Consider the following 21,318-nt stretch of genomic DNA (forward strand, 5'->3'; position numbering starts at 1 on the left):
GAGTGTACACAGGTACTCACAGAGGCTGGATTTACAGCCACCTGAGATGGGGGCTGGGAACCAAACTCCCGACCTCCACAATACTGAACCATTCCTCTGGTCCCTTACAAGTCTGACTTCCTTTTGCCAGTTGCTTTGGGTAAGTTCTCAGAGAGGGTTGGGACATAAGAGACAGATACAGCTGCTTTTTAAAGCTTTTATAAGGAGGGAAAAAAAATCCTGAATGTACTTGTGTAATTGGTCCTTTGGAAGCTGTTGATAAGCCAGGTTTGTAGAAAAAAAAAATGACTGTCTCTAAATATTTTGTTCTTCAATTTGAAGGGCTCACCCATTTGATGCTCACATCCATAGCTTCCTTAAGGCCTTCAGCCTGGGGGTGTGCTAAGAACAGGGGGAGCAGAGAAGACTCAGACAACCATCTTGAGGGTGCTTGGCAAGAAATCCAACCTCAAAAGTAAGGGGCCTTGTGCTGTCTCCCAGAACTGTTGCATTCTAATTTAAACCAAAACCTTGATCCCCCAGCAGAGGTAAATGGGAAAAAAATGTCTCTCACTGTAGTGGGAGATTCAGGGGAAAATAAGCAAGGTGGGAGTTGCTCATCTGTCTTCAGAGAAAATGCATTTGTTTGAGACCCTAGATTCAGATAACAATCAAACTTTTCATCCTTTCTAATACCTTCACTTCCTGGACATGCAGTCCAAATCCACCTTATATGAGCTGACACAAAAATGCCTTCCAAATATGAAGACACTTATGTAACCAAAAAGTTAGTGTCAAGCAAAAACAGAAGTAACCCTGTATAAACCCGGGCATACCAGTAAGCATGGATGAAATTTAGAGGGACACAATATGATGATCTTCTTGGAAAAGGTAGGCTGTCTTTTCAAGTCCAGCCAGGCACGGACTTTCTGAGTTGATACTGGGCTTTTGTGTCCTTCAGGTTAGGGAACTGGTGTGTGTGTATGTGTGTGTGGGAGTGGGGTGCGGGTGGGAAGGCAGCAAAATGGGCCAACAGGAAGGAGGTAAGAGCAATCATCACCAAGTTAACCCACTCCTTCCTGGCTGATAACAGTCAGTCTTAGCCATAAAAGTAACAACCATCATTTAACCAATGTGGTGACTAAGAGGAAAGGTAACACAGTCTCAAGAAGGCTAAGAATACATTTCACTATGATAGGAACATTGAACATATATTCTAGAATAAGGGTGGCGCCAATGGCAGAGCTGTGTGAGGTCCTGGGTTTGATACCCGGGACCACCGGGGGAGAGTTCATTCCAATCACATTTACCTTCATTGATTAAGTTGTGATTGTGTGTGGTAAGGACCCTAGTAGCAGCTAGGCATGTCCTTAGTATTGGAAGCAGGAAGAAATAACCAAGCATAGAACTTGAAGAACGGAGCTCAGCACTCTACTGATCTTCTAGCCTGTTTAGTCCTGATCCTCAATGCAAACAGCTTTGTAGAAGGGATGTTCCTTGTTGAGTCAATTTCCAGTCTTTAGGGAACAGCTATTTGATTGCATGCAATTAAGATTCTAATCACAACGATATGAAAATAGGTTTTTGTCAGACTTTGGTTAAAGAAGGATCTAAATAGAATTAAGTCTGCTTGCAAGTTAAAAATCCAGAATTAAAAAAAAATATATTATAAAATTTAGACTTTCACTAATTCCTCCAGACTTCTTCCTACACTTTGATTTAATACAAGGTAAAAAGAAAAAAAGAAACCACATTGTTTGATTAAACTTTTCCAGTGCAGTACAGTTAAGAATGCTAGGCTGTCCTGGTGCAGAGTCCACCTGTCTGTGCATGTATTTATCATCATCTCATGTACTATTGTTTACATAAAAGATACTCAGGAATATGGACTGAATGGTAACATATTAAGTGGAAATACTGGCTTGCATATTCACATCTTGTCTGAAGTGGAAATAAGTGTTGCAGAGAGCCTCAAATACAAGGTTTTCCATTCTTGAAGATGATTCAACTTTGCATATGTAGATATGCAAATTTTAAGCATTCTGAAATATTCCTACAGAGTTGGAATTAGAGATTCAGATGCCAGCTTGGAAATGATTTTGTAATTCCAGGGAGATATATACCTACCAGAAGAAAACAGGATATTTCCTTAAAATAATATTCTATAGTTGGCCTTGCTTTTTAAAAAGCCTTTCTAGCAATAGTTGGAATATATCATGTGACTGCTAAATTTTTCCTGAAGAATTTTGTTTATTGTTTTGAGACAGAGTTTTATGCTATTCTCAACCCTCTGGGTAGCTGAAGAGGACCTTGAACTCCACACCCTCCTGTCTTTACCTCCCAAGTGCTGGCCTTGTAGCTGTGAACCACTATGGTTGTCAGCTCTTGAATTCTTACAGGGGAAGTGGGAAGTAAAACCTGGATCTCGGTCAGGGGAGACAGTCCAGCCAAACACTAGCTCACAGACCGTGAGACCTGGCAAGTGTCTGTGGCTGAAGGCTAGATTGCAGAAGTAGCAAGGGACTCCCAGAATAGGATGGCATGAATAGAAAGCTCAGCGACATAGACAAAGCCAAACAAAAGCAGCTATTTTCTCCAAGAAAATAGAATATCTGCTGGCAAAAATATCACATCTCATAAACCAGAGAGGAAAGGACATGAAATCAGTATCAAAATAGTCTCACAGTTAAACCATGCCAACCATGATCAAATATGGAGCATGCTTTGAGAACAATAGCTTCTGTTTGTTTCATGAATACAAGGCTTGGGAAATGAAGAAAGCTGGCTTAGTGGCAACAAAATTGCTCTTAAAAGTCTGGAGAGGACACACCATGATTCTGTCAATTGCTCTGCTAAATGCATTAAAAACAAACTAACCAGAAACTATTCAAAAAGCAGAGACTATGGCGTTCTCAAAGGCGAAGGCAAGGTGAGGAGAACAGGCACTAACAAAACCAAACAAATGTGTTCAACATAAATCACTTTAATTGAAGCACCTATGGCAATTTTGGGGTTCCCTATTTCAAGAAATCAAGGTAGAAAAAGCTAATACAAGATGGTCCCATTTAATCCTACCAAAATTTGGCTCAACCCATAAGGAGAATGGTAAACTACTGGGGTCATGGAAAAGTCAGGGGCTTTTTCTCACTGCTCTTCTAGGAGCTGACCTTTCTCTGTAACTATCCCCTTTTGTTCTGTCTTACTGGCTGACAGATGTGGTCCCAGGAGCGGGGAGCTTCCTGGTTTCTGAGTGCTTTCAGTGGTTCTTAATTTTCAACCACAGGAGCCTTGTTAATAAGAGATGTAAGTCAGTGGATCTAATAGTTAGAAATGTAAATTTCCAGGATCCAGAAACATCCATGTCACCTCAGTTGTACTTAATAAAAGACAACAGAGACTTTGTCCTATAAAATCTCAAAAAATAACTCACTCCTCAAAAATGTTGTTAGGATTCACTGATGTGACTTTCTCATGATTGAAATAAGTTTTTTTTTTTCTTTCTTTCTTTGGCTAATATCAGACTTCATTTCTTTTAAAACAAAGTATTTCTGCGGTTCTGTGATAAAAAGTACACCTACCACACAGGGAGTCAGTTGAGAACATGGAATTCTAGCTGAGCCACACAGAGGCTGTGAGGCAGGTGCGGGGCCCTACATTCCAGGCTTAGCACCACATCCGCCTACCATGTCCATTATAAGCAAAAGATCAATGCCACCGACCTTCCCCAGGACAGATGCTACTTGGCCAGGAGAAAATGAATGCTCATCACACATGACTCATTTCCCTTGCTCTGCGGAAGGGTGGCTCTATGGTCATCCCTTAACTCTACCCTGTTATCCAGCTAGCTAATACCCGAGTAGCAGGTAAAGAGCCACAGGGCCCTCTGGTGGCCCTGGCTTGTAAGCCAGGCCCTGGATGTTCTTGCTGATAGTGAGTTGGGAGGGATTTTGAAGAGTCTTGCATCTGTCTCCAAGCACATGCTCTAAAAATAAAATAAGCTTTCCCTACTATAAATCACTCTCATCAGCTTGGTTCCAGAATGCAGAGAGAATATGAAGGTCATGGCGTTCAGTACATTGGAGTGCTGGGCCTCATGCCTGACCACAGGCACATAAATTCCCTCATATGTGAATCTCTGATGATGTTTTATGAGAAGAAAATAACTTCACTCCAAGGGCACATGTCTTTTCTTTTTGGTAAGTTTTCATTGACATGAATTGTGCATGTGGCCATCGGAAGGCATTTTTCCCTAAGTCAGCACTACTGACTCCAAAATTATCCTCCAGAGGGTAACAATGGATGGATGTCTCTACTTTGTGTCTCTTGGGACGGTTCTCACTTGAGAAAAATTTACCCAAGTGCCCAGTGGAAGACAGCAGAAAAAGCGAGTGCTGACAAATGCAATGAATCGCCTCTCAAGGTAGAAAGGCGAACAGGTGAGAAAATGTCCACTGAATGATCATGTGTGGGACCTAAGGTTTGCATTTCACTAACATAGCATGTGTTATGCTATAACATTTCACTAACATAGCATAACATTTCACTAATAGCTTAGATCAATGTTCTTTAGGGGAAGGTACTCTATTGCTCTGAATTTCTAGCTTAACTCCATTGAAGACTTAAAGGAAAAAATAAAAATAAAAAGGAGTAAGAAATGCAACCGAAAATACAAAAATTAACTTTCATGCTCACTGGAATTTGAGTAGACAAACCCCTAATGTACGTTGAAGCTCCCCATAATCCAGTTTTAGATTTTGATTTAATGTTTTCCTCCCACGGAGGGACCATCCTGTTGCCACATAAAGTAAGAATTAGGTCCTATGAAGTATCTGACCCAGCCCCCACCGACAGCTACTTAATTAAAGCTCGTTTGTTAGTGCCAGTTCATCAGCGTCGGGTCAGCGAGGGATGAAAACTGAAGGCTCTAACCATTTGTTGGCTGTGACTTCCTGTACCCAGGTGCATTCACTTCCTCTTCCGCAATGGTGAAGTAGAGTTTTGAAGATCTTTTCCCTCTACTGGAAGGCTTGCCACTGTCATGATCTGAATGCCTTTTGAAATAATCTCCTCTTTGCACTACTAAGGAAAAGGGATCCATTTTACCCTTTAGAGTAGCAAATACATCACTGTATCGACATCCATGTTAAAACGATTACTATTAAAACTTAGATATCAGCTCATCCACCCCAAGTTAGGATTCAAAGGACTTAAGAGTGTTGGTCCTGGGCATATCCACTGTTGTCTACAGAATTCAACAGCCAACATTATGGAAATGTGCAAAATGAGGTGAGTTCTGATCTTGCCCCAGAAAGGAAGTAGTAACAGAAATGCCCCACTTATTATCATTCTGATTCCACGATGGGTTAACAAAAATCACATTCACTATGGAATAATCTGGAAGAATTACAGTCATTACCTGTTTCAAAAATTAGTTGGGCACGCTAGTCCAGAGGAAGGCAGAGAACAAGGAAATGAAGTAACCAGCATAAATAATACGCAACAGGAAGAGACAATAGGAACGGCTTCTAGAGAGAAAGGCGGGGCTCTTTGATGAGTGGGTGCCGTGTGCTCTACCCCCACCGATGACCAGCTAGTCCAAAGCCGATGTCAAAATCTTTCCCGCCCCTCAACATTCGAAAGCTGTGCTCGGATCTTGCGTATTTTCAGCCTGACATCAGTGTGCAGCACTATGTACCTGTCACGGGTTCCTTTTGGGTCCAGACAGGAAGGTATCTTCAGAGCTCTGCAGCCTGGATAAACCCACAGTATATGAAGCATCACTAGCATTTGCTATTGCTGGGAAGGAAGGCCTAATTCAAATGCCTCCCCTAATCCTGGAGTTCTCGAGGGCTGTAACTTCTATTTAGAATTCCTCATTTTTTTTTCACAGCAGCTCTGAGCTCTGATGTCTTATGCCACTCGTGCTGTCACCAGAGGCTCCAGGACCCATTCTTACTCCTGAGAGCTTTGATCACCTACCAGGGTATGTCCAACTTTTTGACACTCGGAAACCATGCAATTTTTGTTTTGAGGTAAAAACAAAACAAACCCCCACGCTACAAACACCTGGCGAAAATCCAACTCCGTGAAGTAAGCTTATCTAACATGTTATATTGAGCTACAGTCTTATCTATTCTTAGCCAAACTCAGCTGCAGGTGGCCCTTGGGCTATAGAGTGGACATCCCAACTGGTTATTATTTTCAGAAAAATACACTAATAAGAAATTTCCTAAACTCAGCTCTCTGGCCCCCACGCATGCTGTTTTATGTAAATCCTTCCAACATTTCAATCTTTTTAACAGGATGTACATTCCCACACATCGCCACCTCTTCCTCCCCGTACTCCCAATTCAAACCCTCTTAGACATTTTCAAAGCTTCCTTGAAAGCTAAGGAGTAAAGCCAGAAGCTGCAGAATGGAACGACACGGAGGGGGCCAATGCAGAGGATCTGTGTGGGCTGCCCAGCTGGGGGGGACTGTCAGGGACTGGGATGGCTTTGAATAGCACCCCAGTTCTTCTCCGCAGTGACTCCCAAAGCTCTGGCTGTGATAGCAAGCACAACATCTGTCCCCTCATTGTGAAACAGTAGGAGACACTTCCACCTAGCGGGTAAATTTGCAGAACAGAGACAGAGGGGCAAACAGTGTTTTTTATTATTATTCTTAAATCCCTAAGCCACAAGGATAACAGGCAACTGTGCCTTCTATTAACTTTAACCTAAGACTATCACCAAGAAAAGAACACAGGAGCTATGAGAGCCAGGTTGCCGACACAATCCTAAAATTCCAAACAAATACAAAGCTAACAACGCAACCCAGACCACAGAATGGATCCAGACACGGTGGCCCAGTAGCCTTTTTACAGTGCCCATCTGGTGCTGAGCCAGCACGTTGTGACACTCTGCCCAGAAGCCAACTGTGCATTTGAAATAAGAAAGGAAGGCAAGGCATAGCGACTCACTCCTGAAATCCCAGCACTGGAGAGGCAAAGGCAGGTGAGTTACCCTTGTCTCAAAAAACTAAAACTAAAAATAATAAAGTAAAATAACACGAAGTAAAAAAGTAAATAAATAAAATAAGTAGGAGAAATGAAAGAAACATTATAAATGCTACTGTTACCCTGGCCTGCCTCACCCCTGGTTAGAGATTCACTCTGTTCCTGGGGTGGGGTAGCATGCAAATCATAGGAAACCAGCATTCCCATTTCCAGAAACTAGAGGGAACACGGCACAGTGGTGCCCAGGGAGCGTCCAAACAGGCGCCACACTTCTGAGGAGGCAGAATATTTACTCATGACCCTGACAGCACAGCGAACTTCAAGATCCCACGGGGCACTCCTGAGCCATGAGGAAGTTAATGTTCTACCCTTCAGCCGCCCTTCAGCTGGGGCAATGGTGACATGCTAGATGGGATGCTTTCCTCAGAAATAATGGGACCCAGAAACCTATTCAAAATTGTGTCCTAACATGCTGCGGGCCAGCTAACAAGTATCTAGCAATTACTCCCACAGAGAAGGTGGACCGTTGGTTAGGTGGTTTGGCTATTCTTTTCATTCTTCACAAAGTCCTAATGTCAGACATGATGCCAATTCATGTGCCCACTCTGGTTCCCAAATTTAAACCCAAGGGATGCTGACTTGAACTCCAGGACACTGGTTAAGTCTGAGACTAAGTCTTTCCTTTAGGAATGACGTTCCTTGGGAAGAATAAAGCCAGAGGTAAAAATGTTCTTACCTTCCTGGGAAAAGTTCCTCGGACTGGACTGGGAGCTGTTCTGTCCATCACGCTCCTTGTCCAAGGGTACTTTTTTGATGACAGGTGGAAGAAGAGCAACTTTAGGGGAACTAGGGCCAGATGGAGAGTCTGGGGTGTCTTCTACAGGGATACAAAGACACAAAAGAACTGTTCTACAAATTGTATTCCACTATAAGGGAGGACATAAGCCTGTAAATCTTTACATATAGATGATCAATTAAAAAAAATGAAAATGAAAAACTACCACGGAATGTTTCCAGCCAAAAATTACTTCTGTATTTCTGCTAAGCAAAGTAATCAGCATTCATGAACATTGATGGCAATTATGAAAAGTTGAAATACATATAGATACGAATCTATGCTGTAAATTTTCAATGAGCTAATAATTGAAAATAAGACTGTAAGTGAGCCACAGGCATCTCGGGCCTTGGACACAAAGTTGTTGATTGGTTTAAAACAAGCATGTATACAACACAATGCCTTACCAGTTGTCAGAGCGAGTAAGTAAGTCACAATGTACACCTACATACATGGATATGTATGTACATATACATACATACTCCAGTGCCCTAGGAGCAATTTGAAATCACGGATTTTTTTTTTACACCCCCCCCCAGGACTTCAGTTTCTGGACCTATAAAGAGATTAAATAATCTCCTGTGCTAAAAAGGATAAAGACAGCAAGGATTATAATTCTAGGTTCTTGTCTGAAAGGCACCATCACTTCACCAAAGTCAGAAGGGCTCAAGGAGCTCTGCTCTTTCTTTGCTCCATTAGCATGTGGGATTCTCAAGCCAGTGTGTGCACCTACATGTACATGGATGACAGCCTACAGGCAGGCTCTCTTCAGCCTTACATCCTCACTTCTAGTCTCCTATTCATGCCACCACAGAAGTAAAGCTACGACAAGACACAGTGACCCCTCATCTATCAGAATTTTCATGAAGAGGAACTGAGAACACACACTTGATTATACTGCTGAGTCTTCAAGCCATATCTAGGCATCCATCGGCTTAAAAGCATTACTCTTGCTATGCCTTGTGCTATGAGATAAACAACATATCTAAAGGGGAAAGCTTGCAACAGGATAAAAGGAATCTGGCTAGCTTTACAGTCAGCGCTGGCAACTAGGGAACCAAGATTCTCCAGGAAGCAGGTTATATGCTATGAGTTGTTTCCTTACTTCAAAAAAGAAACACATGTAGCTCAGAAACACACCAAGGCTTCTGTTGACAAGTTCCTGCTTTTCAGTCACTTAGTCTGTTTGTAACGTGTCATCCTGTAGTCCAGGCTAGCCTGGGACTCATCATGCAGCCCAGGCTAACTTCAAACTCATAACAGTTCTTCAGCCTCAGCCTCTCCATTAGAGGATGAAGAAAAAGATAATTAGAATTTGATGAAGATACAGATGGCAAAGGTCTGGATACATCTCTACCCTGTTTCCTAATCTTTCTGGGGAAATTACAAAGAAGAGGAGAAGAGCTGATAGACAGTTCATCATATTACTCATTCAACTTTTGATGTTTTGAAAATTCTTACAATGTTTTTTTTTTTTTTAAAGAAAACCTGATATAGAACTTTTTTGCATAAAAAAATAAGGCAGAACTCAACCCACTCCTAGTGCCTTCAAGTTTCTTCTGTAAGGCTTTCTATCTTGAGTCGGAAACTTTTTAACTGGTCAGAGGATAAGTCTCTTGGACAGCCTTGGCCGTGCCTAGCACATGGCCACATCAGCACTGTGCCTGCAGAATACATGCACCATCCAAGGAAATCTTAGCTTCAAAACAAGCCCACAGTTTGCCAAATTGTTGTAAACCTCTGACACATTACAAGATACAGTATACAGCCTCTCAAGCCTGTACTGTTCTCACTGCCAGACTCTGTCCTTAAACTGGCCCCTGAATTGTCTGAGTACCCTGGAGACTGAGTTCAGAAGTCAGCCTCTCCTGATGGCCAGAATGTCCAGCTGGTTTTCCTGACATTCAGGGAAGTCTTGGGTTGGTCCACCCCTTGTCTATGGTGGGCCTTGGTGTTGAATCTGTTAGGACCCACCAGTTCCCAGCTCCTTCAGGTTGCATTTACTTTCCAGTTCCGTCTACCACACCCCATCTACTCTTGAGGCCATCTGTGGACACAGCCAGATCCCACCCAGTCCAGATCCCAGACCACTGATGCCCTTACCAGGTCGGGAGGCAGTTCTTGGCTTCTGAGGGATAGAAGGCCGGGCTGCAGGGCTGGGTTTGGGGGACTGAAGGAGGGGCTTTGGGCTGGTGGGCATGCTGGTGGAGCTTCGGGATTTGCAGCTCCCGTCCACTCTGGTTTCAGCTTTGGCATTCTTTTCTGGAGTTCCCAGACCAAAGCGGGCCTCTGGAAGACCTGGGTGCAGTTTAGGTACTAAAATGAGAAGCGGTCCAAAACACACTTTAAACATCGAAAGTCACAGAAACCAATCATCTGAATATAGATTTTGTATAGACTGTGGTTGTCATTCCTCAGATCTTCAGAACAAAAACACCCATATCAGTGTGTTTTTAAGAATCAAATGCTACTGAATGGTGGATTTTCTTCATGGAAATATGTGGACTTCGTAGCACTTCTCACAAAGATCTCACTGGTCCAGAGATTGCCAGATAGAAGGCAGAGACTGCAGAGGGGCAGAGCTGGGATAAAGGATTCTTACAAATGGCCTGAGCCCACTTTCCTGTTTATGGAGTCTGCTAGGCTCATTGCCCACTCTGAACCACCCATTTCAATATCTTTGTGAAGTGCTGCTTTGCTTTGCTAAATAAGCTACTTGAGCAGTTAGGGTCTCTTTGCTGAACCGAGAAATGCTTGCAGTAAGATATCAAAGTTTACACTGTATCATGCACCCCTACGTTCAAACGCAAGAAGGTAATTTTCCACAAATTTGAAGCCTTCCAGCCTTTCGGAGGTTCACTGGCACACCAACAGGATGTGCCTCAGTCCCACACAACTACCATCCCATTAGGGATCTGGCTACAAGCGGAAGGAGGAAGGTTGTGCTGTGTTATGATCTGATCTCGGGCTTACTAGAGAAAACAGTTCTGGAAATAGCATCAGATCCTTCTCTATCCACACTGCAGCTGCTGCCCACCGTTAACCATCCATCTGGCAAGAAAGGTAAGCATTCTAACAGCAACTTGCAAGTCTTCTCCAGTTTCCATCCAGTGTAGCTCATCCCCTTCTGCACACCTAAAAGCATGGGAACAATCCCAGGGCGATTCCATTCACGTCTGAGTTACAGGAGAAGAGTGTTTCCTCCTGGCAAGCAAAACAACTTCCCTCCATCAGTATTCCATGTGTGGCTTACTGTTAAGAACATCAAACTAACTTCGCTAGAATGTCCACAATTTAGGAATTCGCCAAAAAACAAAAGTGTGTGTGTGTGTGTGTGTGTGTGTGTGTTGGGGAGGGTGGGTGGATCTGAATTTCCTCCACTGGGGAAGTCAGAAAAAAATGGCTCCTAAGATCACGGCTACAGGGATAGAAGCACACCCCCAGGAGAGGCTGGGACAGGGATGGACTGGTGTTTCCGGTTAGAGGGGAAAACGCTGAGGCTTGCTTTTTCCATTTGTATTTTACTTTGTCCAGTCACAGGTGACTCCTAAAATCAGAAGGGGAATGGCTTTCCTCAGGGGATGCAAGCGAATAGCTCTGCTTACCTGTTCCACCTCCATCTAACCGCTCTGTGTTACTCGAGACAGGGCTGGAGGGATCCTGGGAGATGACGTCATTGACGAGCTTCTAAAAATGCAAGACAACCCCCCCACCCCCAAAAGCACATTTGAGATATAAGGGAAAAGAAAAAACAACAACAATAAAGCAGATAATGAGTACCAAAAGGCAATAGCACTCTGTCACCGTTGAAGGGATCAATCATATGCACAAGAACAGTACTCCCAAAATTCACATTAGGGGGTCACAGTCTAGAAAGATAAAGGATTCCAGGCTTGCTTTCAAGGAATTCTGGCTTTTTATATGTTGCGTTTGCTTTTCTTTTGCTTTTAGATTGGATCTCGCTCTGTAGCCTAGGCTACCCTAGTATTCACTATAGGTAGTTCAGGCTTGCCTCAAACTCATGATCCTTGGCTTCCCAAATGCTGGGATTTTAGCTATGAGCCACCATATGCCAAGCTTCTAGGAAATCTACTTTTAAAAGTGAGAGAGAGAAAATGCTCAGCAGGTAAAGGCACCTTCTGCGAAGCCTGAAGACCTGTGTTCAATCCCTGGAACCAGGAGGTGGAAGGACTGATTCCTGCAAGTTTTCCTATAACTTCCCTACACAAGTAGACACTACTCAGTAAATGAAGCTTTGAAAGCAACTGGAACCTTTCCAGCCTCGGTGTACCACCCAGGCCTAAGGGGCTCCTGGTGCTCTAGGTCTCCCTTGCTGCTGATGCAGAACCACAGGACACACAGACTTGCTGTTAGGAGTCAAATGCGGGTGACAAGGCTCTTAACTAATTTTCTATTGTTTTTGCTTCCCTGCAGTGCTGAGAGTGACACCCGTAGCCTTACACATGAGACCAACACACAGCACTGAGCTACACCCTCAGCTCCCAATGGAATTTGTTAAGAATCCCACATCGGGGAGCAGGTTGTGACAGCTCCAGAGGGGCAGGCTGTGGTCCGAGGGTAGAAGAGAAAGCAGCTTTCTCCCTCATAGTGCAGAAGGCCACATTATAAAGAAATACAAGAGGTGGACTCAAAATCCCAGCGTTTGTGTAAAATCCAAGAATCCAAGAATGACTTGCACTGTCTCTTATGCAACAACCCAAAATGCAACGTGGTGGCTCCTGCCTGTAGTTTCATTAGTATGAAGACCGAGGAAGAAAGATTCTGGCCAAGTTCAAGGCCAGCATGGGCTACATAATGAGGTGAAAGTCAGCCTAAGCTACGGTGTGAGAATCTCAAAAAACATTTAAATTAATAATTAAAATACAAATGAGGTGATCAGATAGAGTAGCAGGCACTCTGGCCTGCAGTTTGATTACCATTCTTCACTTGAAAAGCAAGAATCTGGTGCCCACTCCTAGATTCAATATGACATCCATAGTCTAAGTGATTAATCCCTATGACACATTGGTCTTCATGGCCTTGTTAGAAGGTGGCAGAGAGGTGGAATGGTCTCTCTTGCAAGACCGCAGCCCCAGGTTTTGAGGATGCTGAGTAGATCCCAGTACCACTGTGACAAAAAGCACGTGATCTGCCACTGCTATGAATAAGTGACCTCAAGAAAGAGGGTCCCATGCCAGCCCATGCAGAGCAGAGAGCACCAGAGCATGAAGGCCTGCCTATCTCTGTGGGATCTCCCTATCTCTGTTCTTCCAAAGGCAGGCCCAAGTATATATCAACCATGCACTCTCATGCTAGTATCTTTGTAAACAGCTCAGGAAACACTCGAACGCTACTTTTTGAAGAGCTTTTGTTATTCTGATACAATAGCCATAACTGGCCTAAACTGTAACTGCAGAAGTTTCTTTTGTTTTTTTTTTTTTTTTTTTAAACAAAGGCAAGAACACTAGGTGGCACTATGGGGACACACACATAGATGTGGACCTAGCACAAACACTAAACCAGAAGGATTCTGTCACTCAGAGCCAATTCATGCATCAGTCCCAAGCACAGGGAAAACCACTCCTGAATTCCTGTCTTTCCACCAAAATTAGCTGCTTGTCAGAGGTAAGAGTGATAAACAGTTCATTAGGAAAACACAGCATTTGCTGTAGTAAAATTTATAGAATACTCAGTCATCTGGCTCAGGGTGGGGCATGCAGTATCTTTTGTCAGTATCCTGCGAGGTGGACGTCTCCCAGAACCTCCGTTATGTAGGCTCTCCCAACTCTGGACTATCGTTTAAGGGTGCAGGAGGTGGGGGAGTAGAGCAGGTACCTGTAGCTGGGAAATTGCTGGCTCGGAGGAGAGCTGTGGTGAACAGTTGCACTCTTACAAGATGCAGAGTTTAATAAAAAACAGATGTCAAAGGGTAATGCAAGGTCCACTAGGAAGAACCATTTTTTTTTTTTTTTTTTTTTGCCCTGATGCCTCCAGCAGAACAGATGCACAGTTTCCCTTTCTCCGGGGAAACTTCTAGAGAGCTCAGGATGATGCATACAACCTGGGCACATTTATCTTAATGATCACACAGGGATATGTTCCTCTAAGAAGCTATAGAAGAAAGCGGACAAAATTCCTGAAGAGCTCAAAGCAGTAACGCAGCTGGATATGCGGCTGGCAGGGGCCGACCGCTCCACTCGTGCAAGACCCCGCTGCCTTCATCTCTAGCACCACAGAGCTTAAAGGAACGGAGGGAGGAAGGCAGGTAAACTATCTTCCACTAGGACTCTGAGGAAACTCAACATGTTTCTTTTCCTCTTTCAAACATTTCCTTTGCAGTGCTACACAGTGACTCTGAGACTAACCTGGGCCACACAGTAAGCCTGAGTCCCTATGTGACACTCTGACTGAAAACAACCAACAGATTAAACAAAGAAAGCACCTCCCGGGGCAGGCGAAACAAGCAAGTGGCTTGGGAACTTATTCTCTGGGAACATTACTTTAGGTTTTACATTTTAAAAACATTTTCTTTGTAAGATTTATTTCACACGAGTGTTTTGCCTGCGTGTTCACGTATGTGCACCTCATGCATATCTGATGCCCGCAGAGTTCAGAAGAGAGTGTTCCGCTCCCTGGAACTGGAGCTACTGACAGCTGTAAGCCGCTATGTGGGTGCCACGAACCTGACCCAGGGTCCTCCACAAAAGCAACAAGTGCTTTGGATTACAGAGCCATCTTTCCAGCACCCAGCATTGACCTTTTAATTTAACCAACAGGCTATTTTAATGCACCTCTTTCCCCCATAAAAACAGAGAAGCAAACGCGCACAAACCTAGACAAAGGGCCCCTTTCTCACCTTCTGTGCACAGGCGGCTCTCCGCTCCTGCTTGGCCTTCATCTCGGCCAGCAGCCCGCTGCCCATCACCTGCACATAGCGCCGGCCACCCTGGGGGCTGCCCCTGCTGTCACTGCGCTCGGCCCTGCCCGCTTCCTCCGCCAGGCCCTCCTCCAGGGGTTCTGGAGTCTTCATCTCCTCTGTGCGTTCTGCAGCACCGTTGTGCTCTGCTGCCTTCACGTCCTTCCTGGCGGTGTCCACCGGTGGGCTCCGGATCGAGCCTTTCGGGGAGGAGAGCTCTTCTGTCATCAGGACCGTAGGTGGCCGCTCAGATCTGGACCGCGATTTGATTAGGTTGAGAAAGCCACTTCTCCGGGAATCCCGTTTTTTCTTCTCATCTCCTTCGCCCAGTTCCTGGGCATCTGAGCTGCGTGTCGATGACCTCCTGCACCATAACCAAGACGCAGAAACCGTTGGCTTGGCCATGAAGACAAGTCCCAAGAAGACTTAGTGAACATGAAGGTGACCGCTGCATAAACAGCCACATTCTATAGCTCTTAAAACGTTAAGGCTGTGCTGAGAGACACAAAAACGGAGAAGCTTTCTACGAAGAGGCAGGACTGAGGACAGACACATGCTTTGCAACGGTAAAAGGCCTAAGTGTGAACCTCTCCTAGGCTGGCTTGAGACATAACTGGGCAACTGTCCTGTTTAATTAGGGGGATACTGAAAAAGCCTTCCTTGGCCATCTGTAATTATTAGGTAATTGATAAAATCCAACCCTTAATGCTCAACCTTGGCAAGTATTTGGATTTTTGCTTAAATGGAATAAATTGCTAGAAGAAGCAACAAAAGAAAAGACTCAAGGCCAGGGTGCTGCCGTAGTACCTGTGTGTAGCAATTGTTAGATGGAGTAGGAGGGTCAGGAGTTCAGCTATAAAAAGTCAAAGGTCACTTTGGGCTACTTTAGACCCTGTATCTAAAAACACAGCTGAATAGAATAAGCTTAAATTTTGGGATAAATTTCCAGGAAGAAAACAAAAACAAAAACAAAAACGAAACTTGGAAAATGGAGAAAAATGACAAACAAAATGAGTGCCACAAGGAATCAGCCATTCATGGCTGGAGACTGGATCTCCACTCTGCTCCTTAGAAGTACCATCAAAAGCAGAGCCAGGGACAGACACAAAATGAACAACAAAAAAACCCCCAAAGCCACACAGGTGAGGTAACACCACTTGGAAGCCCCAGAAGCACAAAACGGCTTCCTGGCTCTGAGCAACTGAAACATAAACTGGAGATCCAGGAGAAGAAGGAGCCTCAGAGGCTGCAGACGGCAGGGTAAGGGCACTTGTGGAAGTGGAAGTGGCTGGGAAGATTGCGAGATGGCTAAAAGCCAGTTTGAGAATTATTTCCTCTTCCCCAGCTGCAGGGTCAACGATGCCCACCCACCCCAAACCCACTGCTTACAGAATGAACCAGAGAAACAGTGCAACTGAGGGCATGCGGCACAGCCACCACACAAAAGCAAAATGAGACAGAGGTGGGACATTTAAGGTTAAGCAATACAACTGAAGAAACACCTCAGAATGTGGGGAGGGTATGCTAAGAAACTGGGAGAGAGAAGCGGAGAATATTAACAGACTAAAAGAAGAAAAGCCAGGTTGGCTTAAAGAAGTTTAGGAGAAAGTATATAGAGGAAATAAGATAGATTTATGAAAGAAATAATTAAAAAACTCCAGAACTGGCCCAGGTGGCATGGGTACAGGGGAGCTTGTGATACAATTCTTAAGTTTCTGCACAAAGCATTGTATACCTGGAACTCCAGCACATGAGAGGCTGAGGCAGGAGGATGGCTGAGAATATCTGACTTTTCCGTGGGCTGCTTAGTGAATTCTAGACTAGCATGGGATACAGTGTGAAACAAACAAACAAACAAAACAAAACAGCAAAGCAAACAATGGCACAATATAAAACAAGACAAGATTCTGAAGAGATAAGGAACTTCATCAAGAAGGAATTCAGCAATTCATCAAGAGAGACTTTTTCATTTTTTTGTTTGTTTCGTGTTTCTTGACTCCTTTAAGTTGAAAATTTAGTCCTCTCATCCTTGCATTGTAAAACAACCAAAACAAACTCTTGAAGGATTATATTGCACTCTATAGATCTGTACAAGGGAGGGACGGCGTGAAGCCAGGAACTGGCAGGACTTAATGTGTGAGAATGAAGCATCACGGGAAACTATCAAAGAATCAATGACACATCGGTGGGTCTGGAAAGACAGGATTCTGCCAAGTTTTGCTATGCTAAGCTGCACGACCAGTGTCGAAGACGACCAGTAATTAGGCGTTAAAGCTTATAAGCGTCTATAAGCTCCATTACCGTGGATATGAGACTTTACTTATTTCCACTTTGCCATCCTGCAGAGGATAGATAAGACTCATCAATCCACAGCCCAGACAAGCCCTTCTGTAGCTCTCCCCGTCTGTCAGCCCTCGGCTATCGGCAGGGTTTAATACATCCTGAACTTCAACTCTAGGGCGAAGCGTTCTTCACAAACACAAGCCAAGCTTGGAGTGTGTTCTGGGATGTATCAGCCCTTGGTTACAGACTGAATAATTTCAGAAAAATCATGTATAAAGACAGGAGTGTTTTATGTTGAACAATTTGTTTTGAGGTGTGGTTGTGGCGGGTCACGTAGCTCAGGCTGGCCTGGGCTTCATTATGTATCCCAGGCTGACTTAAAATTTATAATAATCCTTCTGCCGCAATCTCCTGAGTGCTATGACAGTAAGCATGTGCCACCATGCCCAGTCAAGATAAAGTATCCCTGACCTAACTTCTAAGGGAACTGCATCCTAGTAACAAGAAAATGTAGAGGAGAGTCTTTAGAGGGCACAGTAGTTATTTTTCTTGTTGTGATAAAATATCCAGAGACAAGAGCTGTTTAAGGAAGGGAGGGTTTGCTCTGCTCACAATTCAAGGGTAGAGTCCAGCATGGAGAGTCAGTGTGAGTTATACAGCCAAAGGAAGGAGGGCACATACTCAGTTGGCTTTCTCCTTTTTGTGTGGTCTAGGGCTGGATGCAATCAGGCTGCCTCTGCTTATCTCAACTAACCTAATCTAGATAATCCCTCACAGGCATGCCCAGAGGCTTGTCTACTAAGCAATCAGGCTGCCAATACCAACCACAACAGAGGGTAGGTCAGAGGGCCCTGTACCTCCTCTCCTGCCATTTTACTGCCCAACCTGCCAAGAGACCAAACAAACAAGAAAGTCCAAAGGACGCAGCGCCAGTGTCTGATGCTCACTGTCTTAAAGCCGACCCTTCCAGATGAAGATGAGAAAAGCCCCTGGCATAGCAGATGTTTGGCCTGGTTGTGATGTGGACCGCTCTGAAATAGGGCCCACAATCCTTTGCTCGGCAGGTCAGCGGCAAGAGCTTGAGACTCTGAATTTCTAACACGTTCCCAAGCAGCACCAATGATGCTTTGTCGGAGACCACATTTTAGAAATCCAACCAAACAGCAAACCTTTTGTATGAGACTGTGATGTCTATGTCAATTATAATCATTAGTTATTTAAATATGAATGAAATACTGTTTTTAATGAAATGACTGGGAACTTACTTGCAATCCATTTTAGTCACTTTCTTGGTGAAAAATTCATCCACGCCTTCATCCACTCTGCCCATGAGGCCATTCTGTTCTCCATCATGGGGGATGATGCTGCTGGTACAGACCTGCAAAGGAAACAAGACTTTGCTCTAGAGTTAACTCAAGGTACCTTCGGTTCTGCTGGATTCAACAACCCAAAGCATGGCCATGTCTCACTACAGTAGGTACCACGTGATTTACAGGAACAGAGGCCAGATGTAGAACCATAGCCTAACTGAGGAAGAAACAGGCGTACAGACATACTGAGCATGATGTGGGTGATTGTGGAGGAAAGGGTTTGGTGACACCAGGCACATTCAACGTGGTATGGCAGTAGATGGGGATGGGTTTTAAGACAGTCTCTGCTAGGAGCCCTGGCTGGCCTGAACTCATGTGGATCAAGCTGGCTTTGAACTTGCTGCAGTCGCTCTGCTTCTGCCTCATTAGTGCTGCGATTACAGGCATGGATCACTAGATCTGCCCCAGAAACAGGTTTACAGAATGTACTGTAAGCAACCCCTGATGGGGCATTTGTATGACTGAACCAAACAAGCTGTGAAAAGTTCATGTTTGAAAAATGCTACAAAGGACAAAGACGACTATAATCCCAGGACTGGGGAGGCAAGAGGCTAGCTGGGAGTGGCTTCCGTTAGCTGCCTTACCAGTCATTCCCTTCTCTGATCCTATAAATTAAAGATTATATTTTTCCTCATTCAGGTTTTTTTTTTTCCCCTCAGATCTTTTTTCTTCTTCCTGCCTCGAAACAGAATTCACAGCTGTCCCCAGCATTCCCTGGTAGTGTGGAAAGCATGGAAGAAGAAGCTGAATGAAATGCAACTCCCCTCAGGAGCTGTGGCTTACGGGGCTGGGCTGCACCTTCCCGGCCCCTCCAATACACCCCTGTCATTTTAGAGATAAAGAACAGAGGAGACAGGTTGAGAGACACCCAGCATGGCTAGATACATCCCAGGGGGCACTTTAAAAGGCAGCGGTTAAAGGGAAGTTCGGGTAGAGCTGGGCTGGGAAGAACAGCCAAAACCCGGACTGTGATGAATAGAATCAGGTCAACAGAGTTCAAGGCCAAAAGCACCTGCTGTTAACACTTGTTTTCTAACAAAAGGAAAAGATGTGATGTGGTTCAAGTCTCTCATGTCAACCACAATCAGTATCAGATCCGAAGAGCATTGGAGAGGGAGAGCAGGAATCACCCTGCATGAGCAGGACCACACTCGCCTTGGGGAGCTGTTGAGCTTTCTCAGGTAAGTCACGGATGCTGTGTCCCTCCGATGAAACTCTCTAAAAGGCTAATTTGTGAATCCTTAGAAGGTAAGTGGGGGCACACCATGAGCACGAAGGCTCATGCCTGTAATCCTATACTGGGACAAGGTCAGACCGGAGGGTAGTCACGAGTTCTAGGCTAGCCCGGGCTGCACAGTGAACTCGAGGCTAGCCTGAAGTACCAAACAAGATCTTGTCTCAGAAAGTAAAGCCAAAAGAAAATACTACTGAAAAGCAGAGAGAGAGAGAGACATAGTTAATAGTAGCTGTGAGCAATTCAAATTCTAATTCTACTGTAAAATGATGGTTTTGATCGTGGACAATATTCTATGAAGATATAAATTACTAAAATGGCCGCAAGAACCATTTGAAGGGCTGGCCAGCTATCTACCATACATGTCCAAGAGACTCATTCATACTTTAGTAAGAGAGAGGAAAAGGAAACCACTAAATTATTCTTGGTTTCACAAAGATCTTGCTTTCGCATGAGCACAGAGGCAGTCAAGAGTGTGGAGAGCAGATGCCTGTGTGATCCAAATATGATCCCAGAGTAAACTTCAGTGTGCGTATATATGCAGGCATGACAGTATGACTACCTTTGGCTCCATGTCAGGGGGCATCTGGGTCAGCCTTAGCTTCCAGAAGCTCAGGGTGCAGCCGAGGTAAAAGGCAGAGTGCAGACACGTCAAGACCATCTCAGGACGAACTGAGCGCACAGTCCCGGCAAAGAACCTGATCAGACAACTATTGGGACTGAGCACTAGTAATCAGGTGGCCAAACCTACTTTGTCCCGTTATGTTTCTCTCCAGATATTTGCTTCTTCTTGATTCTCACCTGGAAAAATGTGGGGGGATCCCGAATAGGGCTGTGGTAAGAGACAGGAATGTTTCTCAGGAAACAGTGAGCCTTGAGAAATCATATGGTAACTAATGTGCATATCCAAGAATGGCCGTACTGCTCTGTGGTTCTTGGGTTTTGTTACTATTGTTCTTTTTGTGTCATGTAGCCCAGGCTGGCTTCCAGCTTGATATGCACTAACAGATGTCCTGATCCTCTTCCCTTAGCCTCGCAACTGCTAAGGTTACAGGCATGAACCGTCCTGCCTTGTTCTTTTAATTTTTTAAATGCAAGAAGAATAGCTTGTACATGACTGTGGGATTTGAGCCCCAGCATCAGAAAAGCAAAACAAACAATCAAACGCACAAAATCTTTCTCCCCAAGGTCACAAAGACACTGAACAAAGACATTTCACGTTCAAGTCATGATGCTAACGATTGCAGAAGTGGCAGAGCCAAAGAGAAAGGGACCATTTACACAGCAGACATCTGGAATCCAGAGTCTGAGCCAGCACAGGGAAAACTGTTCTCTTGATTGATAAGGCCCTCTCCCTTATTTAAAATAAAACACCAATAAATGCTTTTATATATCTAAGCTAGTATAAAAGGTAGTAGGAATCCAAAATCAAATGAGCTAGAAAGAAAAAATATATATATACACTAGAGGTTTGTTTTCTGCTTTCTGAAACTATGTCAAGCTCTTCAGATTCAAATGAAGATATCTAAACACAAACCATCTAAAGTAAACTATTGACCACGTGGGTAAATGGAGAGAGCCTTGAGCCCTCTATACTTTCAGCTATCCCCAATTTATCCACCAGACACTGCTGAGCAGTCGCTGGTTGCATTCTCAATCCACAGAGGCAGGCGCATCCCTATAGGTAACGAGTCACAAGCCGTG

At 44.3% G+C, this 21,318-nt stretch overlaps 1 protein-coding gene across 11 annotated transcripts in view; it reads right to left on the reverse strand.

Moving 5' to 3' along the window:
- Carmil1 (capping protein regulator and myosin 1 linker 1) overlaps positions 1-21,318 on the reverse strand; it is a 268,940-nt gene that overhangs the window by 2,413 nt on the left and 245,209 nt on the right. For 2 of the 11 annotated variants that reach the window (XM_060372668.1, XM_021642849.2), the window contains 6 exons: positions 18,276-18,388; positions 14,668-15,091; positions 11,417-11,498; positions 9,915-10,127; positions 7,713-7,853; positions 4,909-5,058 (listed from right to left, as the gene is read on the reverse strand). In XM_060372668.1, coding sequence (XP_060228651.1) covers positions 4,909-5,058; positions 7,713-7,853; positions 9,915-10,127; positions 11,417-11,498; positions 14,668-15,091; positions 18,276-18,388 — 1,123 coding nt within the window. Of the gene's footprint in view, positions 1-4,908; positions 5,059-5,395; positions 5,421-7,712; positions 7,854-9,914; positions 10,128-11,416; positions 11,499-14,667; positions 15,092-18,275; positions 18,389-21,318 lie in introns of those variants that run through there. The other 9 variants (XM_060372672.1, XM_060372676.1, XM_021642852.2 and 6 more) reach the window with 7 other exon arrangements.

Source organism: Meriones unguiculatus, chromosome 19, assembly GCF_030254825.1.
Source record: "Meriones unguiculatus strain TT.TT164.6M chromosome 19, Bangor_MerUng_6.1, whole genome shotgun sequence".
Lineage (NCBI taxonomy): Eukaryota > Metazoa > Chordata > Mammalia > Rodentia > Muridae > Meriones > Meriones unguiculatus.